The following is a 22,304-nucleotide window of genomic DNA, read 5'->3' on the forward strand; positions in this document are numbered from 1 at the left end:
GTGGCTAATGAGGCCAACGTGGGAACTGCCGACTCTTCCAGAGATGGGGCAGCGGATGGGGTTCGATGCTTTCACAAGGCTTCTGTGCACCGCGGTGCTTGACCTCAGGATTCTAAATACTGTCCCCAGTGCTCCTTCTCCACTTGAGCAGTTATGGGCCAGGGATTTCGTGGGGATGTTGAGTTTCTTCAAGGAAGCGTTGGACGCTTAAATCTTTTTCTCTCTCTGCCTGGTAATCTCTTCCGATGACAAGAGCTTGGAACAGAATGTCTTTGCTGGGATCCTGGTTTTGGACATGGACACAATATGGCTTGCTCAGCTTAGCTGAGAATAACTAGGACCTCAATACTGGGGATGTTGGCCTGTTCAAGGATGCTAACATGGTTTGTTTATCCATTCAATAAACTTGGAGGGCTTTTCTGCAAAAGTGGTTCACTGCAAATTGGTACCTGAAGTTGCACATTAGTTTGCTTGGGGCCCTTTTGGGAGTTAAAAATCTCTCTCTCTGAAAGTAGCGTTGCAGGTAGACAGGGTGGTGAAGAAGGCTTTTGGCACACCGGGCTTCATCAGTCAGGGCATTGAGTATAAAAGTTGCGATGTTATGATCCAGTTGTGCAAGACGTTAGTGAGGCTGCATTTGGAATATTGTGTTCAGTTTTGGTCGCCCTGCTAGAGGAAAGATGCCATTAAGCTGCAAAGAGTGCAGAGGAGATTTACAAGCTTGTTGCTGGGACTTGAAGGACTGAGTTATGGAGAGAGGTTGAGCAGCTTGAGACTTCTCTCATTGGAGCATAGGAGAATAAGGGGTGATCTTATAAAATCATGAGGGGCATAGATAGGGTCAATATGCACAATCTTTTTCCCAGGTTGGGTAGTCAAGAACTAGAGGGCAGAGGTTTAAGGTGAGAGGGAGAGATTTAAATAGGAACCTGAGGGGTAACTTTTTCACCTAGAGGGTGGTCAGTATATGGAATGAGCTGCCAGAGGAAGTGGTTGAGGCAGGTGCATTAACAACATTTAAAAGGTACTTGGGTAGGTACATGGAGAGGACAAGTTTAGAGGGATACGGGCAAACAGGACTAGCTTAGATGGGAATCTTAGTTGACATGAAGGGCCTGTGTCCGTGCTGTATGACTCTGTGACTCTCCTTGACTGTGTCAAAAGTATGCAGTCGCAACAAACGTAGGTCAATTTTTAAAATTAATTTTAATGTTTTTTCCACACAATCAGTGAAATACAGAAGCAGTGAGGAAAATAAATTTAAGGCAATAAGGAAATGAAATGTATAAATATTACATAGAGCTGCCTTGCAATATCCACTGTTTAACAGTGCGTGGGTATCCAGCTAAGAGGCCTTGACAGCTTTCATTTACTTTAAACAGTATTCTGTAAAGAGACTCCATATGTACAAGTCAGTTCTAACACATACTGGACATTTATAAAATACTGATCCATTTATTTAGCATCACTTCAAGTCCCATAATCATAATTGGAGACGTGCTGTAGAACATGTTGTTGAGGGTAGATTTTCCCTGGTCCACTAATATAAAGCTGTGTTTCTATTTTTATGCTTGTTTCTCTTTTTTCTAAAATTAGTGAACAGTCAAAAAACCCTTTGGGTATTTTCCCCGTTTGCCCCGGAGCGCCTCCTCCTGCACATCACTGCATTGTTAATATATACAAACCATTAACGTGTAAAGGAGTAGAAGGGAAAGTAACGAGTGGATTCCATTGAAAGTTTCTTCCTGCACATTTTCCTTCCCCTTGATCTGCAGGATGATTGGTCAAAGGGATTCTGATTTCCAGTGAATGAAACTGCTTATTGACTAACCATTCACTTTGCAGCGATTGACACTTTTTTTGCAATGATTCATCCACATCAGCTGGGTGTTAGCCTCAGAGGAGTTTTGGCATACTTTGGGGAGCAGTGTTAGAGGTTGGGTTGGATTCTCACTGAATATCGTGTATCTGCTGCAGTGCAGATGTATTTTTTACGCCTCCTCCTTGTCTGCTGCCGTCCTTCAGTTACACAACTCGGGGTGATAATTGTCAGTGAGAAATTTGAACGTCAGAGCCATGTTTAATCCCGTACTCAACATTCATACTCGGATGTTTTCCACCAGGAGACCACAGTCCCATGATCAGGGGATGATTTCTGCACTCAGATCAGTGGTTGGATTCCTTTTGCTAACAGTGCACACTGGAATGAGCATGTCGTGTATAGTTTGTTTATTTAAGTTTAATTCAAGTTTGTCCTTGTCTTGTAATGTACTGTGCCGCTGCTGCAAAAAGCTAATTTTCATGGCATTTATACCCTATGTAGGCCTATGACAACAATAATCTTAAAAATTATTGTTAGGCAAATGCTTTAAGATTTACTTTTGTAATGAAGATCAAGTTAAAAATATTTAGCAATGGCAGATGTGATCAATGTTGTTACGTGGACACCGTTTACAAATAAGATCAGGAGTAAAAGAAAATTCTTATAATAAAAATCCTGTAAAAATAGTCATCATGGAAGTGAGGCAGTCAAAACTCAAAAAGTGGAGCCTATCACAAATTATTTCTTAGCAGCATCACTTGACCATGTGAGACATCCTTATGGAGCGAGGCAAATGATGTGCATGTTATGTGGCAGACAGAGTAAGCTTCCAGCCTTCACTGGGAGCAGAAGATGCTGGAAATGCACACATCCTCAGCACAGGAAAGAATGGTCAGGATACAGTACAAGTCTACTCGCATTACTGAAATCACATCATGACTTGTATACGTAACCTTCAAAAGTAGAATATTAATTTTAGGAAGCAGTATGATGTGTAATTATAAATAACGACCAAACTTTTGCCATTTAGAATTTGAGATCGATTGGCTTTTCAAAAGGGTCTTTTACATTCCAAAAGCTGCTTAATTTCTTCAATTTGTAAATTCCATGTGCACTGGGATTTCAGTTATCTTTCAGCGTGAAAACTTCAGAATCGAGATGGAGTTGAGGTGCAGCACAGCCTAATTGATTGTAGCAATGGCAGGAGGCTGGATCAATTGATCTTGGTCCTGGGGTATTACAAGATCTAAGCACCAGAAATCTGAATGTGAAATTTAGTCGGAGAACCCAGTGTGTTGAGCTTGAGATTCAAAAACATTCAACCGTCAGAAACTTGAGCTTGAGATTCATAAACATTCAACCGTCAGAAACTTTAGGAAGGAGATTAATTGAGACAAATTAATTAGGTGGAAAAAAAATGAAGAAACCAGTCAAAGAGAAACAGGAGAATGGGGGGAGAGTGGGGTGGGGAATGTAAGAAATGCTGATAATAGGACTTTGATCATCATGAGATTGGAGACATTGGACAAACTTGGATTGTTTTCTCTGGAGTATCAGAGGCTGATGAGAGACCTGACAGAGGTTTATAAAATGATGAGGAGCCATAGATAGGGTAGATAGTGTCTTTTTGCCAGGGTGAAACTGTCAAATACTAGAGGGCTTAGGTTTAACTTGAGAGGGGGAAAGTTTCAAGGAGATTTAAGAGGTGTTTCTTTATACAGAGGTGACTGGAACACATTGCAAGGGGAGGTGGTGGAAGCAGATACAACAGCAACATTTAAGAGGCAATTAGACAGGCTCATGAACAGGCAGGGAATTGAGGGATACAGACCACGTGTGGGCAGATGTGCAGTTTATATTGGCATCATGGTTGGCACAGATATTGTGAGCTGAAGGGCCTGTTCCTTTGCTGCACTGTTCTATGAGAATGCACCAGCACCCCTGGGTGTTCCTTAACCTCAACATTCCCACCCTTGGCTGTCTCAGCAATGAGAAAACATCTATCAACCTGAAGCTTAAACCTACTCAGTGACTGAGCTTCCACTGTTCACTGGACTGGATGGGGCCCAGATCTCCTAACAATAACAAAACACATGCTTGCTACTAAGGCCATTGGCAATGACTCTAAAGCTGCAATAACGTAGAGTGATGACATGTTCAGTCCTTCCATGGATATAACTACTTCTATGTAGGTTTCAGCTTGTAAGTTTTAGCTTGTATGTGAACCTACCCACGTTCTTGACCCTGGTGTTCCCTATCCTGATGTGGCTCATGTTTTGGCTGATCACCTTGCCCACACCCTAGCCTCAGAGCTATCCACGTTCCCAACCCACGGTGTTCCCATCCCCAAACTCGTAAGCATGTGGATCTGTGGATGAGAAGGTCAGTAGATAGAGGACTTAATGTACAAGCTGCTGAGTGAAGAACCTTTTTACCACAGTCTTAACTGGTTAATCTCTGATCCTGAGACTTTGAACTGATGAAACAGGTATCTAAACCACTAAACTTAAGGACTTATAGATTCTTTAAGGTATTCACACAGAACTGGATCAGTAAATTGTGTGCAACTCTGGTCACCCCATTATAGGAAGGAGGTGGAAGCTTTGGAAAAGGTGCAGAAGAGGTTTACCAGGATGCTGCTTGGATTAGAGGGTATGTACTATAAGGAGAGGTTGGACAAACTTGAGTTGTTTTCTCTGGAGTGCTTGAAGCTGAGGGGAGACCTGATAGAAATTCATAAAATTATGAGAGGCATCGATCAGATAGACAGTCAGAATCTTTTTCCCCAGGGTAGAAAATTCAAATACTAGAGGACATGCATTTAAGGTGCGAGCGGGAAAGTTTAAAGGGGATGTGCAGGGCAGGTTTTTATTTTACACACAGAGAGTGGTGGGTGCCTGGAATGCGCTGCCGGGGGAAATGGTGGAGGCAGGTACATCAGTGGCATTTAAGAGGCTGTTAGATAGATACATGAATGTGCAAGGAAATGGAGGGATATGGATCATGTGCAGGCAGAAGAGATTTAGTTTAATTCAGCATTGTGTTCAGCGCAGACATTGTGGGCCGAAGGACCTGTTCCTGTGTTGTACTGTTCCATGTTAACACTTCAGCATAGGAATAGGCCCTTCTGCCCACAATGTCTGCTGACCATAATGTCAAATCAAGCTAAACCTATTTGCCTGTTCTATGTTCTAAGCATTTCCCACAGCAAAGACTATTTAGGAATATTTCTTACTTAGGAAGTTTTACCAAGCTGCAGGATCAGACAGCTTTCAACTTGAATTACAGGCCCTGAGGATCACACAATGTAATCACCACACAGGATCAATACAGAGATGATGGTTTTCCCAGTGGGCGTATCTAGAGCCAAGGGTCAGAGTCTCAAATAAGGGGTCAGCCATGAAGATAAGAGAGATTTTTTCACCCAGCGATGACAGATCTTGCACAGTTTCTATATTGCTCTAATTGTCTGAGACATTTACACACACTGAGAGCACAAGGAACCATCAAGGAACTCCTTCGTACCCAGTACATGTGGGCTGGTTGCTGTCGTGTCTGGCCTGCAGTGTCTACATGAAGCTGTTAGAGGCCACAGTAGGGTTAATGTGAGGCTTGGAGCAGGTCCATCATGATCCAACCACTGTCTGTTTTTCTCCCTTTCCACAGATGCTCCCTGACCTTCACGGTATTTCCCCCACTTTGATCTCACGCCAGCAACGTCTCTTCTAGCCCAGCTCAGCACGCTTCTACCACAACCATCTGCCGATGTCCCCTCTCAGGAGCCCTGAACTTTCCACCCAGCAGCTGCAAGTGGAACCCCTGGGTCTTATGTGGAAGATGTGGCCCGAAGCCTTTCATCTCATTCCCACTGACTGCTCTGTCCTCAGCCTCCTACGCTGCTCCACAGAAGTTCAAGAAACACTTTTTAGCTCGGCATCTTACGACCTTCTGGACTCTATGGTGAATTGAACAACTTTTTGTGTCTGTTAATCCCTCCTCCTTCAGACCCAACATTTATTTCTTTAAGCAGCACAGAAAAGGCTGGAAATGCACAGCATGCCAGGTAGCATCCGCGAAGAGAGAAAGAAAGTTAACTTTTTTCTCCTCAGATGCTGCCTGACCTGCTGAGTATTTCCAACATCATTTTTACCTCAGACTTCAGCATCTGTGGTATTTTGCTTTGGAACCAACCTTTGTATCGAGTCCAAAGGTTGCTCACAATTGGTCCTGTCCATTCTAACAGATCACGATCGAAATCTGGATCAGATCTTCTATCGCAATTGCAAAAAGGAGAACTGAAGATTTTTGCTATGTGCCTGAATAATAATTGAATTAAAATGACCTGTACTCTAAAAAAAAAATTATTTATTAACTCTTATGACTCTGTAAACGCTGGCAAATGGGACTAGCTTGGATGGGGCATCATGGACCAGTTGGGCCGAAGGGCCTGTTTCCATGCTGTACAATTTTATGACTCACATTCACTGAGTGAACTGAATGGAGGTGGGATTAAGATTACAGACAGCAATGGCACTGAGTGCAATCAGTGACATTGACAGGGCTGGAAGAAAGGTTCAAGCTGGATGAAAATGTGAGTGGTAATGCCTTATTGGTGTGTTCAATATTTGTCCAGAATTTACAAGCAAACAGCAACTTTTTTCGATAAGTGTTATCCACACTATTGTGCGCAGTGATGAGCAGGTAGATGGCAGCTGCAGTTCAGTGCTGACTAATTCAATGCCTTACTGTCAACAAAAATGTTTTAAAACATCTTCTGTTTGAGGTTATTAATAATTTATCTTTCACAGAACTTTAGAACAACTGCATATATATATATATATATTAAATAGTAATAATTCACATTTTCTTTTTAAGAAACAGTACCTTTTTTCGAACCTACAGAATTACAGTATTACAGTGCAGATATGTTGCACTAACGCATCCAGGAATGTCATTACAGACAGCAACATTTTGTCTCAATGCATAATTATCATCACTTTATGAAATAACGCACAAGGGGGAATGGGGTGGGGGGGGGGGAGAGTTAGAAGAACAAGAGCACCAAGCGAGAAATGTTCGGCTTTGCATAGGGACTCAACGAAGCACATGGTACAGCTGAAACTATCGGGTAACGTGGAGGATTGAGCTCACACACAGGAAGCAATGCCATGGGATGCAGTGGGAGTCACTGCTTTGACTGGTGGAGCTGACGATCTTGTGCTGTACTGGATGAAAATGTTCAACAGAAACTGGAAAGGCCCTGTGGTGCATTCAATCTTCACCCAGAATCCACAAGCAAACCAGCATCTCCAACAATCTTTAGAAATACTGCCAGAACCAGTACATACAACTTTAATATGTTACAAACACTGAAGACCATTTAAGTTTAGAACAGAAAATGATGGAAATACTCCAGAGGGCGGGCAGCATCTCGGAAGACAAAGAGTTAACTTTTCAGATCATTATCCTGGGCTCTGATTAAATACCATCGTCCTGAAACATGATGCTCTGCGGAAGCTGCCTGACCTGCAAAGTATTTTGAGAACTACTCTGTTGCCCCCTATTGAAACTGGCTCTTGCATCAAGCGATGTTCTTTATATTCTCAATCAACAGGCTGTGATCTGCAGCATTTGAGTTGACACATTGGAGAATACATTTCCCTGTTGCTTTTGGCTACGGAGATAATGGGAGGTGTAACCATTCCTATCCCAAGTGTCTGCTGCCCACAACCACAGAAATACTGAGTCAAATCTAGGAGACAGAATTTTCTCTTGCAACACTGCAGAGTGGGAATAGTGGCAAAGTGTTTAAGTTATGGGAGGCCTGAGTATTGATCTGGAGAATGGAGTTCAGTTGTCCAGAGGAGTGGAGGAATTTAAATTCAGTTAATGAAATACTCTGGAATAAATAATAAGCATCAGTAGTGATAATTGTTCTATGTTCTATAACAATGGGACTACATCATTATTGTTCTGGCCTATACTTGACTCTAAACTATAGCAATGTCAATGTTCTCTGAAATGTCCCAGCAAGCCATTTGTTCAGGGATGAGCAATAAATGTTGGTCAGCACCATCCACACCCCAGAAATAAAGAAGTTGGGTCCCACCCTGGACTAGAATTGCTTTGAATACAAGAGTGCAAGGGGCAGAAAATAGATGTTACAGCACGGAAATTGGCCAGGTTTCTATCTCCACAAGCCTACCATCCTCTTCCATTCTCTCTTAATTCCATCCCTGCTTCCACCTCAAGCTCACTGCGTGATAGCAAGGGCCATATTTACACCACACCTGGATAAAGGGGGCTCCCCTGGACTTCTCTGAGGACAGAGAGGAACTTAACAGATTTATTTTCCCCATTTGACCTTGGGCAATTTTTTTTTTGCTTCTTGTAGATCACTTACAGCTGGGGCTGAGGGAAGGGCCAAGGCCCTCTGTCAAAATGACTGCGGGGGAGGCTTGCTGGACCACTGGTCTCCTTTGGACCACTGCCTCCAAATATTCTCCTGCACAAAGCAGTGAATGGGATGAAGGATTTGGTCTGGGCCAAGTTCTGTGGCATTTTAACAGGTGTTGACTTCAGGATAAAGCAGACAGCAAATGTACATATTAGTTCATCTCCAAATCCAAGAGGATTTGTAACTCCTAGACAGCTGACGCTGAACTGGCTGTCTGGTTTCCACCTCATCTGATACTTTACGTACAAAGCCCAGTGGAAACCAAATGCCAGCAGGGTGTAACATGAATGGATGATTTACCATTGCCCACTTTGCAACAGCCCCTCCTTCAAACACAACTGTCGTCACCTCTTGGAATGGGACAGGATTTGCAGAAAGGATTGCGATGTGCAGTAAGTTCTTGAATCGTCAAATAACCTAGTGAAGGCAAAAATCAGCCCAATTAAGACAAAAGGCCAGCTCCCAAGAAACCTTCAGCTGAACATCTCATCTCTTGCGACCAAGGCAAGAAGCAAGTTTCAGATCCCAATCCTCACTGTGTCTATTGTATGCTCCAGTGCTCGATTCCAAACTGGTGTTAACCACATAACATGCTTGTCCAAAGAAATCGTGCAGAGCATAGTTGTGGCTGCTCTTTCAACCAGGAAGGAGGTAACTAATTAGGATATCTGCTTCAAACTCTCAAATTAAAAAAACACAGATTACATCAGAATGTCAGAAAATATATCCCCTATACTAAGAACACACTTTTAACAGGGTTGTTTTTTTGTACAAAAACTCTTGTTGATTGTATTTGCTTTCCTTCACTTATACATCATAAGAAAGACGGCATTGCTTCGAGAAGACAGTCACCATCACCTTCCCAGGGAGCATCTAGAAACAGGTAATAATTGCCCATGTCCTGAAAAATGAACAAATAAAGCATTGGGCAGTGTTGTAACAGCAACAACACAGGGCTCTAGAAGTAGGGCGGTGCTGTGACTGTTTTACAGGCAACAAAACAGGCACCTAAAGGCCCAAAATGCTTGTGCTCGTTCCACAGTGGAAGCATCCCATTGGGTGGGCAGCACAATAGGCATCTTAAATTGACATTGAGTTCACTGGAAGAGCAAAGTGGGGGAGCAGAAGTCTTGTCCCTTTGCCATACTGGATGCAATTACATGGCGTTGTGTACCTCATTGTGAAACCGGGGAAGGAGTCCTCCTCTGCTTCCTCTGTGAAACCTCAAACTCCAACGCAAGAGGCTACACAGAGTGGTGGGACTCAGCCAGTTCCATCATGGGTACAGCTCTCCCCACCATCGAGGACGTCTACAAGAGGTGATGTCTCAGGAAGGCGACATCCATCATTAAGGACCCCCACCATCCGGGCCAAGCCCGCTTCTCGTTGCTGCCATCAGGCAGGAGGTACAGGAGCCTGAAGACCCACACCTCAAGGTTCAACAACAGCTTCTTCCCCACTGCCGTCAGGTTCTTCAACCGACCTGAAAAACCCTAATTCTACCTTGGACTATATTCCTCTCAACTTGCACTAATATCATTATGTCTATTTTTGTTTATTTTGTCGTATAACTTTACGTTTGTCACATTTGTAATGTACTGTGCTGCTGCTGCAAAGAGCTAATTTTCACAGCATTTTTACCCTGGGTATGTGTGCCCATGACAATGAACTTGGAACTTATGGTCTGCAGTGGTGCCAGTCGAGCAGCTGGGGTTGTACAGTGAACCTTACTGCGACACAGAATGAAGTAGCTCAGACTGTCGGGTCCATGCTGCTTCTCAGCAGAGCAAGGTCCTGTTCTCCCTCTCCCTATGCCCCGAAGCCCGACAAGTTACTCGGTCTCTACATGCCTATTAACTGCCCTCTCATTCTTTTTGCCACTCTGTTACTCCAAAGGGTACTTTGCAGTCAGCAGTTAACCTAACTGCACATCTTTGGAAGGTGGGAAGAAACCGGCACATCCAGGGGAATCCCACACGGTCATGGGGAGAGCACATAAGCTTCATACACAGGTCAGGATTGAACCCGGGACAATTTGGCTGTGAGGCGGCAGGATCAAGTGGAGTGTCACCACACCACCTAATCCTGGCCTTATTAGTGGTGTCCATATCCTAAGAAAAGGTTTGGCCAGTTGCGCCTGGAGTTTGACTCCATTGATCGAACTGAGTGCTGACAGGAGGTGAGTCAATTCAAATGGGATGTCACTTCTGGCAACCACCTTACTCGGGTTGTCAAGTGACTCCATAATGGACCGGCAATTGAATCAACACTGGGCCTGTGGAGAGGGCTATGTTCAGGGTGGGGGTGAGAAGAGGTTGGTGGGTCAAGAGAGAAGCAGAGAGAGGGAGGGAACGTGGAGGGAGAGTGAGAGAGGAAATATGAAAAGACAGAGAGAGGATATTGGAAAGGAAGGGAAGAGAAGTAGGGTACAAGGAAAAGTAGAGTGGAATAAGCGAGGAGAGAGAGAGTGATAAACTGTGTTGAAGGATAGCGGCATAGGGAGGGAGAGAGAGAAAGTGAGGGAGAGAAAATGTGGAGAGAAGTGAGGGATTGAGTGTGGAAAGGGGGAGAGAAGGAGGGAGAACAGAAAGGAGGGAGAAAGGGAGACACCAACCGAGAAGTGGGAGCTATTCTTGCAATGAGGCAGTTCACCCTTCAATAAAAAGTGAGCAGTAATGGCCTTGTTTTCCCCCCAGATACAACACATCCCCGTAATATCCTCTTCCTCCGAGCCCAGCAGTGTTACGATGTGTGTGAATGAGCTGCAAGCTGCATGAAACCACAGGCCTACTACACGGCTAGAAAAAGGAGGGGCAGGAACCAGCCACGAGCTCAGTAGTGGCTGGGTATTCCTCCAAACACCAGGCTCACTATCTACAGTGCATAATTAAGCTTTGCATTCAGCTAGAAACCTACTCTTCCCCAGCATCTGGACAAATCAAGTAAAATTTGGGAACAGTCCAATAGAAATCACTAACACTTCATCCAAGCCAGGATATAACCAACAACCCTGAGTGGCCATCTAACTTAGCTAAATTAATCTCACAGTACAGGAGGACCTTATTTGTCCCATTCATTATGCTGGTTCTTTGACAGAGCCAACAAATTAGCTCCAGTGACCTGATCTTACCCTATGGCCTTGCAGCTTTCACTCATTCACTTATATATCTAATTCCATCTTCAAAGTTACTATTGAACAGTGCAAAATAAATAATTGTAGCATTTGGCTAGACTCATCGAAAGGCACAGTAGAATTCAACTATTCAACCGTCTGCGACTTGCAGTGGCTACCACTTCAGTGCACTGAGGTCCATTCTCTACCGAGGTCCACATCCAGTATGATACCACGCCACCACTTGTTCATGAGATCAATGCTCATCCAGCAACCGGGACACGTTCCAAGGAATAACTCATCAGCTATGTGTAACTAAAGTGTACGGGAGACCGACGGTTGGCATTTCACCTCAGGACCTATGATTTCCCCCCCTTGCTACATCCAACTGCGCCTGATTTAATTGGTTGTATGGGTGAGCGTTATTCTCAACACATTCCAATGCAATAATCCTGCAGGCAGCTTTTACTATGCCAACTAGCAGTGTCGGTTACTCCTTTCATCAGCTTGTGAGCATCATCAGGAATCCAAGTGTTTCTCACACTTTACATACTTATTACAACAAAGGTGGCCAGTTGTCCCAGAATAACAATCCCATCAGCCAACTCCCCTTCATCTTGTTCCCCTGCAGGCTTTCAATGTGTTCTCTCTCACGTGCTCACCAACTTTCACTTCTGATTCTTTTGCCACTTACCTACACTAAGGGGCAATGTGCAGTCGCCATTTAAACTACCAGGACACTCACACGGTCACGGAGAAACAGAAACAGATCCCGAGGTCAGGATCGAACCTGAGACAGCAGCGCAACTGGGCCAAAGAAACAAATTCGAGGCCAAATGGCAATCATGTTTTTTGTCGAGAGCCAATGGGACTGCAGGCCCCAATCTTGCTCACAGACATCAACAGCCAATACCAGGCAGGATTTTGGCAAATTAAATGTTAACACAATGGCTAAGTTTGACCAGTTAGAATCTATCTGGAGAATAAGTTACTGGTGTAGCAGCAGAGGGAGTAGGCTAGGAATTTCCTTCGCTCTACTGTTAGAGCTCATTTCATAGAGATCAGAGCTCTTGCTTGGTCTGGGCATTCTCTCAGCAGCTACATGGTGGTGTGCCTATCACAAGGATCCAGTCCCACCTCAGAGAAATGCACCACGGTGTGGTTTCCTACCTGCTGTAGCACTGTGGACCTCTGGTCATCAGAACAGGTTGGGATTAATAATCTAGTTTAACAGTCAATGTCAGGCAACAGAAATAGCCATCAAAAGCAGGCCATAGAAGTGCTATAGTACAGTTGTAACATGCACGTGAACACGCTGTTGTAAAAACCTACCTGGTTCACTAATGTCTTTTAGTGAAGGAAGTCTGTTGTCCTCACCCGGTCTGATCTATATGGGACTGTAGACGTGGATGCAATGTGCCTTCTGAATCACCCGACAAGCCACTATAATATGGGATGGCCAATAAGTGCTGGCCTTACAAAAGAAGCCCACATCCTGGGAATGAATACCCCCTCCCCTCCATAACAATTCTATATTGGAAAAGAGGGGGTCAGAGCTGCTTCAAGCACATCAGCTTTTCTACGCTAAAAGCTCACAGGAGGTTGGGTCCCTTTAAGAACATATACAACACTGATTCTGAATCTTGGAATACTTCCTCAGATTGAGGGGTGTTGGTTCGGGTTAAATGCTAATCTGCAGCCAATTTACATAACTTCAATAAATTACTAACCCCTTTATACAAGAGCACTTCAGAATATTTAAGTATATGACATGTAAAAGCTGTTTAAGCATGTAATGCACTTAGCCAGTATATTTTATACACAAACATGCAGTCACATGATGCCGAAACACGAATAGTTTTGAAACCTTTCACATTCTTTTGAAATATTTGTCATTTTTTTTCAACTGAATGGGCACCTTGGCAAATCAGAATCCGAGATTCTTAAGTTTTTTTTAAATTCCCCCAGTTGTGTTGTTCACCTCAGGAAGTGTTTGATTTTATATAAACACCCAGTTATTTGCAGGTCTTTTATTTTACACACACACACATTCACAGGCACACACACTTCCACACGTACATACACGCCCACACACACGCACACAGCCCTTACTAAAACTTTTGATGGTTTATCACTTTCTTTTCCAGAAGAGCTGGACACTCTGTGTCCTGTGTTGTTGCCGCAGATACTGGCTTAGGAACTGGTGCTGAGAAGGTCGTGGGGCTCCCCTGTTGTTCAGTGAGTGTCTTTACATTGTCCCCTGCCTTCCATCTCTCCACAGTTGTGGGTGCCATGGGGATGGCCATTTTCACTGGCCCTAGTACACTCTTTGCCACTGTGGCCAAATGGTTGACAAAGCTGGGCTTGTCCCCACACGATGCCACTGCAGTTGGGGAGCCTTGCCCAGGTCCACATGCGGTGGAGGCAGGTGGCTTCTTGACTTTATTCTCTGGGACTGGGTGACCCTCCAGAGAGGTTTCGAGGACTCCTTTGTAACAGTTGACTGGGGCACTTTTATCCGCAGGGTCTTGCTGCTTGGCTGGATGAGGAAGGCAATCCAGAGGCAAAGGCTCCTTCCCCTCAGCTCTGCACGGCTCTTCAGCTGCATCTTTGGTCTCGCTTGCTGAGCTCCTCGTGCCTTTGCTGTCTCCGGCAGCTGGGACTGGAACGGCAGGGATTTCAGTAGTTTTCCCCTTTTCCTTAGACCCTGGATGGGAACCGATCCCCGGAGATGCATCATTTGCCTCCGACGTGGCACCCTTGTCCATCTGTAGGTTGCAGCCACCATCCCAGCTTGGGCAGGTGGATCCCATTGGCTCAGTTTGCACTCCCTGGTGTCTCTTACTTGGCGGGCCATTAGATGGGGTCTTCTTGGACTGATGGGGATGAGTTTTGTCTGAGGATTTGCCAACAGTGTTGACTTGGACAGAGGGAGTCATGCTGACGTTAAGGCTGGCTGTTACAGGACCTGAAGATACTTTCACCTCAGAATGTGCCGCCAACGTATCAGGGCGTAAGGCCTGCGAAGATCCAGAATGCTTGTCCGCACCCGTTGTTGGAACAGAGGAAGAAGGCACCCCATTTTTTCCACTCGGGGAGCTGCACGGTGCAGCCTTGTCTCGGTCTGAAGATGCTAATGTTGTTCTTTCTGGAGGTGGCTCCGAAATCAGGGGCTTTGATGAACCAGAGCTCTTCAATGAAGGAGGACTTGTACAATTCCTTCCTGGGCTTTCATCCCCTCCTTTTGTAACGCTGTTGGTCCCACCATGGACAGAGGGCAGTGTGGACCAGGACCTCTTTGGTTCCTCTTGGCCAACTTTGACCCCTTCCTCATGATCGCTCGTCTTAACTTCCAGCTCCTGTACGGGGTCAAGTCCTTCCCCCCTCTCTTGCCTGATGGTGGAGAACATATCTCGGTCGATTAAAGGAGATTCCTGCCTTCCCAGCTTCCTTACTGCCATCTGCCTGAAGGCTCCCACTTCACTGCCGTCAGCCTTTGATCCCAGAACTTCCCCCTCCGATTCCACTAGACTCTGGAGGCTAATATCGCTGTGCAGCCCCTCCTTCCGAAAGTCTGAATGGGAAGCCTCGAGGCTGTGCTTGCGTATCGCCAGCTTCTTCTCGGAAGCGAGGGGCATGGAGAGCTTCTCGGCGGACTGCACCCTCTTGAGCAACGGGGAGCGCGGCGGCTCGGCGCTCTTGGGACGCGGCCGGACCACCGGAGGCGACGAGTGGAGCTTGACGTGGAAGGTCTGGGTGGTGTTGGAGCTGCCCACTGTGTGGGAGGGCAGGGGGAACGGGGGGTGTTGAGGGGAAGGGTGTGTGGGTGACGGAGTGTGAGCCAGAGGGGACAGTGGGATGTTCCCGGCAGATTTGCAGCGTGCCGACCTGTACTGGCGTTGCAGCTTTGGGGACAGCCCGTGGAGGCTGCTGGGTCTGATGTGGTGGGGGGTGGCTGGGGAATTCGGGACGCTTGAACCTGGAGAGCTGCTTTGGGATGAGTTACCTCCTCCTCCTGCAGAGATAAAAATACACAGCTTCAACATACATAGATAGTTTTGCCATTAAAACAACTTGTAATTTTCCCTTTAAGGTATAATACAAAACACCCAGGTGCAGAAAGGACTTATTGAAGATGCTAAAAATCTGAAATAAAAACAGAAAATGCTGGAGACACTCAGCAGGTCAGGCAGCATCTGTGGAGAGAGAACTGGTCAATGTTTCAGGACTGAGACCCGTCGTCTGGCCTCTCTTTCCCAGTTCCGATGAAGAGTCGCTGACCCAAAACATTGCCGTTACTCTTTCCACAGATGTGGCCTGACCTGCTGTTTATCCAGCATTTTCAGTTTCTATTATTAAAAAAAAATCCAATAGAATTCCAGATGCAGGAAATCTGGAATTAAAAACAGAAAGTGCTGGAAACAGACTGATGCAGGTCAGGCAATGTGTGGAAACAAACACAGATTAATGTTTCAGCCTGAAACATTAATTCTCTTTCCACAAATACTGCCTGACCTGATGAGTATTTGCAGCATCTTCTGCTTGTATTAGGCTTCAATGGGCCCTTTCCTTTAAGAGTAGGGTGAAAGGGACCTGAGAACTTGGAGATGGAACCAGAAGGGTTACAGACCAAGAACCAGGAAGCGGGATTAAGATGATGTTTATTTTTGACTGACGTGTGTTTGAATGGGCCAGGTGGCTTTCTTCTACGTCACAATGCAGTGCAGTTAAATTAGTCGATTAGCAGGCGGAATTCTGGACCATTGATCCAGGGACATGAATTAAAGTTCCACCAGAGTAGCTGGAGTCTATAAATTCAAATAACAAGAAAATGCCAGCCTCAGTAACGATAACCACGGGGTGTTGTTACAAACTCATCTGGTATCCTTCTGGGAAGGAAACCTGCCATCCTTCCCTGGTCTGGCCTCCATGTGACTCCAGACCCACCAATAAGGTCATCCCTTAACATGCCCAGTTTAGGAGCAATTAGGGATGGACAATAAATGCTCGCATTCCCAGCAGTACCCACATTCCGAGAAAGAATAAATTAAAAAATTCTCCGATGAACAAAGGGTTCAAGGTATGGAGTTTCCACCTGTGGGAGAGCCCTAAGCTATGGGCCACATGTCTAAGATAATCATTTGTGAACGAAACAGGGTGTTCAGGAGAAATATCTTTTCTCAGAGGTTAGAGTGGAGCAGTTAAAGTGAAGAAAATAACTGCACTGAAGGGGAAGTTCAATGAGAATGAGAGAGGTGAAGGATTTGAGGGGTAAGGCTTGACAGTAGGGAGAAGGCTTGTTTGGACCACAAACATGGACCAGTTGGTCAAAACAGGCAGAGAATAGAGGGATACAGACCATCTGCAGGCAGATGGGATTGGTTAGATTGGCATCATGGCCGGCACAGACATGGTGGGCCGAAGGGCCTGTTCTGTGCTATGTTCCATGAATGGGAATGATCTGTTCCCTGCTGTATATTCCGTGGTCCATCTAACTGTTTACTGATTCGTTGGGAATCACAGCAGGAAGGCACTGGAAGACCAACGGACTTTTGGCTGGGCTCTCGGCACTGGATCACTGGTGGGCAATGCCACAAAACACAGCAGGCGTTCCGTTCAATGAATCACACAAGACTCTCCCTTTCTCACAATGAAATGGGAGTCTAATCAGTAGGGGCTTTCAGAAGGGAATTGGTTTGTACTTTTGAGGGGAAAATCACCTGCAGGACCACAGGGAAATGAAACCGACGGTTTTGTTCTTCGTGGAGTTGGCACAGGCTTGCTGGGCTGAATGGCCTTCTTTTGTGCCCAGAGGGGTTTTAAAAAGTCCCAAACAGAAGAATATTGCTATGTGGGTCCCACTACATCTTAAAAAGATATTTTTTTGCACTGTGACTCCCCACTTGAAATCACCCAATCTGAAACGGTTCCTTCGAGTAGCAGTACCTAAATAGCCAGAGTCAGGCGTTGGTCGGTAGCTCTGCGTAGGAGAGCGGGCGGAGAGACTGTGGGTGGGTGAGCCAGGTAGACTGTCACTGGAGGAGAGCGAGCGGTTCAAGGACGAGAGGCTGCGGCTGGTGTGTAGAAGGTTGGACTGCTTGGTTATCTTCCGGAACAAGGAGCTGCGCTTCTTCCCACTGCAGGGGGTTGGGGGAGAGAGAAGGGGAACAGAAGAGAAAGCTGGATCATCACAAAGTAATGGGAACACCATCAGTCCACAAGTACCCCTCCCTCTGATTACAGAATGGGACAGGCAGCATGGCAACATCAGCAAAGGAAAATTATGGGGTGGTGCGGGTAGGTGGAACATAGTCCCAGGATGGTCCTTGTCCTTTCACCCAAACAGAGCAAGTGGGTTAAGAAGAGAAACAAAGGACTGCAGATGCTGGAACTGAGATGAAAAACACGATGATGCGGGAGGGACTCAGCAGGCCAGGCAGCGTCCGTGGAGAAAAGCAGGCGGTCAATGTTTCAGGTCAGGATACTTCTTCAGGACTGAAGGTAGGGAAAGGGGAAGCCCAATATATAGGAGGGAAAAGCAGAGCAGTGATAGGTGGACAAAAGAGGGGAGGTGGAGTGGGCACAGGGTGGTGATAGGTAGATGCAGGTAAGAGATAGTGATGGGCAGGTGTGGGGGAGGAGGGGAGAGCAGATCCACCGGGGGACGGGTCAAAGGGAAGGAGAGAGAGAAAACAAAGATAGAAAAAATGAGGCTAGGAAAGGGAAGAAGAGAAGAAGCGTGGTGGGGGGGTGGGTGGGGGGGTTTGTGGGGAAGGAGGGTGGGGATTACCTAAAGTGGGAGAATTCAATGTTCATGCCATTAGGCTGCAAGGTTCCGAGACGGAAAACGAGGTGCTGTTCCTCCACTTTGCGCTTGGAATTCTCCCGGCAGTGGAGGAGGCCATAGGCTGACTTCTCCACCGCTAGGAGAATTCCAAGCATAAACTGGAGGAACAGCAACTGATTTTCCATCTCGGAACCTTGCAGCTTAACAGCATGAATATTGAATTCTCCCACTTTAAGTAATCCCCACCCCCCTTCCCCACAACCCCACCCCCCCCCCCCCACCATGCTTCTTCTCTTTCTTAGCCTTTTTTCCTACCTTTTTGTTCTTTCTCTCCTTACCTTTGAACCATCCCCCGGTGGATCTGCTCTCCCCTCCTCCCCCGCACCTGCCCATCACTATCTCTTATCTGCATCTACCTATCACCACCCTGTGCCCAACCCGCCTCCTCTCTTTTGTCCGCCTATCACTGCTCTGCTTTTCCCTCCTGTATATCGGGCTTCCCCTTTTCCTGTCTTCAGTCCTGAAGAAGGGTCCTGACCCAAAACGTTGACCACCTGCTTTTCTCCACGGATGCTGCCTGGCCTGCTGAGTTCCTCCAGCATCATCGTGTTTTTCAAGTGGGTTAAGAATACAGATCTCAACAGTCTCTTCCATAACAGCAGACACTCTGCATCAAGTTAAGACATTATTCACCAGGCATTGAGCATTGAGATACTCGATTACAATGCGGGGATCCTTATGTTTGCAAGAATACAGTAGGATACAGGGTTACCAGTTACCTAAGTCACTCTTGGAATGGAAAACCATAGCACTTTCGCAGTCCTCCGTGGCAGAGATCAGAACAATCATCAGTGGATCTGAGACGGTTGGGATCCTGTATCTGATCACACTGCAGCAAACTTAAGGACCTCCTGCATTTCATTCGAATGGTTTGACATGGATTTACACTATCCCTATTTGGAAATATGTCACCATTCATTCTGACTTAAAAGCAAAACACTACAACTGCAGGAAATCAGGAGAAATCCATGGTAAATGTTGGAGATGCTCAGGAGTATCAAAAACAATAGGTTTAAGATGAGGGGAAGGAGTTTAAAGGGGATTTGAGGGGAAAGTTAATTTTACACAGAGAGTGGTTGATGTCTGGAATGTGCCATCAGAGGAGGTGCTGAAGTCAGATAAGATAAAATAGGATTTCTTTATTAGTCTCATGTACATCGAAACACACAGTGAAATGCATCTTTTGCATAGAGTGTTCTGGGGGCAGCCCGCAAGTGTCGCCACGCTTCTGGCGCCAACATAGCATGCCCACAATTTCCTAGCCCGTACACCTTTGGAATGTGGGAGGATACCGGAGCACCCGGAGGAAACCCACGCAGTCACGGGGAGAACGTACAAACTCCTTACAGACAGCAGCGGGAATTGAACCTGAGTCGCTGGCGCTGTAAAATGTTATGCTAACTGCTACACTACCGTGCCTGCCCTACAACCACTATGTTTAAGAGATATTTAGACAGGCACAAATAGGTAAGACATAGAAGGATCAAATTCGAAGGCAGAATACAAGGTTAATGGCAGGACTCTTAGCAGTGTGGAGGAACAGAGGGATCTTAGGGTCCACATCCATAGATCCCTCACGGTTGCCGTGCAGGTCGATAGGGTTGTTAAGAAGGCATATGGAGGGTTGGCCTTCATTAGTTGGGGTATTGAGTTCAAGGGCTGCGAGGTGATGTTGCAGCTCTATAGAACTCTGGTCAGACCACACTTGGAGTATTGTGTTCACGTAGTCGCCTCATTACAGGAAGGATGTGGAAGCTTTAGAGAGGGTGCAGAGGAGATTTACCAGGATGTTGCCTGGATTGGAGAGCATGTCTTATAATTTGAGTGAGCTAGGGCTTTTCTCTTTGTAGAGAAGGAGGATGAGAGGTGACTTGATAGAGGTGTACAAGAGGCATAGATTGAGTGGGCAGTCAGAGACATTTTCCCAGGGCGACAATGGCTAACGCAAGGTGACATAATTTCAAGGTGATTGGAGGAAGGTATAAGGGGGATGTCAAGGGTAAATTTTTTACACAGAGAGTGGTGGGTGCATGGAATGCACTGTCAGCAGAGGTTGTGGGGGCAGATACATTAGGGACATTTCAGAGACTCTTAGATAGACACATGAATGATAGAAAAATAGGGGACTATGTGGGAGGGAAGGTTAGATAGATCTTAGAGCAGGATAAAATGTCGGCACAACATTGTGGACCGAAGGGCCTGTACTGTGCTGTAGTGTTCTATGATATGGATCCAGTGCAGGCAAATGGGATTAGTGTCGACGGACAAAAAGTTCCGCATGGATGGCGGGGTCAGTAGACCCTGTTCATGTACTTTACGATTCTACGAGGTCAGGCAGCATCTGTGGAAAGAGTGACTTCATGTTTCGAGTTGGTGACCTTTCATCAGAACATTCACTCTCACTTCCCACCCCACTGATGCTGTCTGACCTGCTGAGTATTTCCAGCATTCACTGCTTTTACTTCCATGGTGATGTGGCACCTCATTACCGCAAGCATTGATCCTCATTGAACATCCAACCAACGCTCGATCGGTAGCATGGCGGTCAAGTTACTGGGTTACACAAGAGGTTCTGAAGATGCCGGAATCTGGAGCAACACACACAAAATGCTGGAGGAACTCAGCAGGTCAGGAAGCATCTATGGAGGGAAATAAACAGTCGAAGTTTCGGGTCGAGACCTTTCATCAGGACTGGAAAGGAACAGGGCAGAAGCCAGAATAAGGAGGTCGGGGGAGGGGGAGCAGGAGAGTCACAAGCTGGCAGGTGAGAGGTGAGTCCAGGTGAGAGACGCTGCCTGATAGATGCTGCCTGACCTGCTGAGTTCCTCCAGCATTTTGTGGATGTTACTGGGCTAGCTTTCCCCTAGAGGAATGGAACAATCACCTGGAGATATTAACTCGAATCCCACCACAGCAGTTTGAGAATTTAGATACCAGTAACTAAATAAATCCAACTGGAAGGCTAGTATCAGATAATGGTTATTATAAAACTACTTGATTGTTGTAAAAACCAATCTGGTTCATTAATGAGAAGTCTACCATCCTTAGCCAGTCTGACTCCAGACCCACCAACATGGTGACTATGAAATGCCCTCTGAAATTACCCAGCTGGCTACTAGATTAGGGATGGTCAATAAATGCTGGCATTATCAGTGATGACCAGTTCCATAATGAATAAGAATAGATAAGATATCTTTATTAGTCACAGGTACATTGAACACACACTGGAATACATCTTTCTGTGTAGCGTTCTGGGAGCAGCCCACAAGTGTTGCCACCCTTCCGGTGCCAACATAGCATGCCCACAACTTCCTAACCCGTACGTCTTTGTAATGTGGGAGGAAACCGGAGCACCCGGAGGAAACCCACGGAGACACACGGGGAGAACGTACAAACTCCTTACAGATAGCGGCTGGAATTGAACCCGGGTCGCTGGCACTGTAATAACGTTACGCTAACCACTACACTACCGTGCCTGCCCTAAACTACAATATAATAAAACTACAATATAATAACTCTCCAGACCTTTCTGTGGAAAAGCTTCTCATAAATTTCACTACTAGATGCATGAGGAGGGTGTACATAATAATTGTGTGAGAGACGGACAGCATTAGTTTGTCCTCTTACCTTTCCTGCCCTTCCTTTCCTGAACTTTTCTTATTCCTTCTTGCCATCTTGGCCTTGTAGCTGGATCTCCTGGCCGGCCCAATCTTGATGGAAGTGTTCTCAAATGGTGTGGTGGTGACCGTCACTTTGTTTCCGCTCTGTGGAAAACACAGGGCAAAGTCAAACTAAGGACCGATTAAGGTGCAAAGGCTTTTCAGATTCATTGGACTAAAATTCATCTCAGGCAGTGGTACCAAGTGGGCATTATCTCACCTTCTCCACTTAAGCACAGCGCACAACGTGACTGAGTGCCAGGGGCCAGAAGTAGCTGGTTAATCTGACATAGCTTGTCCTGGTCCATGCTTTTAGCAATTACCAGCTCGTAGAATCACAGCACTGGAGACGAGTCAGCTCTATCATCCAAAAATGGACTTCAGGTCAATCCCACTTCTCAGCTCTC

General features: G+C 45.9%; 1 protein-coding gene across 4 annotated transcripts in view; it reads right to left on the reverse strand.

The window, feature by feature from the left end:
* Positions 1–4,945: 4,945 nt before the first annotated feature.
* Positions 4,946–22,304, reverse strand: part of LOC127584828 (microtubule-associated serine/threonine-protein kinase 1-like) — a 178,621-nt gene continuing 161,262 nt past the window's right edge. For 3 of the 4 annotated variants that reach the window (XM_052041790.1, XM_052041791.1, XM_052041788.1), the window contains 3 exons: positions 21,866–22,002; positions 17,338–17,528; positions 4,946–15,406 (listed from right to left, as the gene is read on the reverse strand). In XM_052041790.1, the coding sequence (XP_051897750.1) occupies positions 13,503–15,406; positions 17,338–17,528; positions 21,866–22,002 (2,232 nt within the window). In that variant the 3' untranslated portion in view covers positions 4,946–13,502. The remainder of the gene's footprint in view (positions 15,407–17,337; positions 17,529–21,865; positions 22,003–22,304) is intronic. The other variant, XR_007958439.1, reaches the window with a different exon arrangement.

Source organism: Pristis pectinata, chromosome 31 (assembly GCF_009764475.1).
Source record: "Pristis pectinata isolate sPriPec2 chromosome 31, sPriPec2.1.pri, whole genome shotgun sequence".
NCBI classification, from domain to species: domain Eukaryota; kingdom Metazoa; phylum Chordata; class Chondrichthyes; order Rhinopristiformes; family Pristidae; genus Pristis; species Pristis pectinata.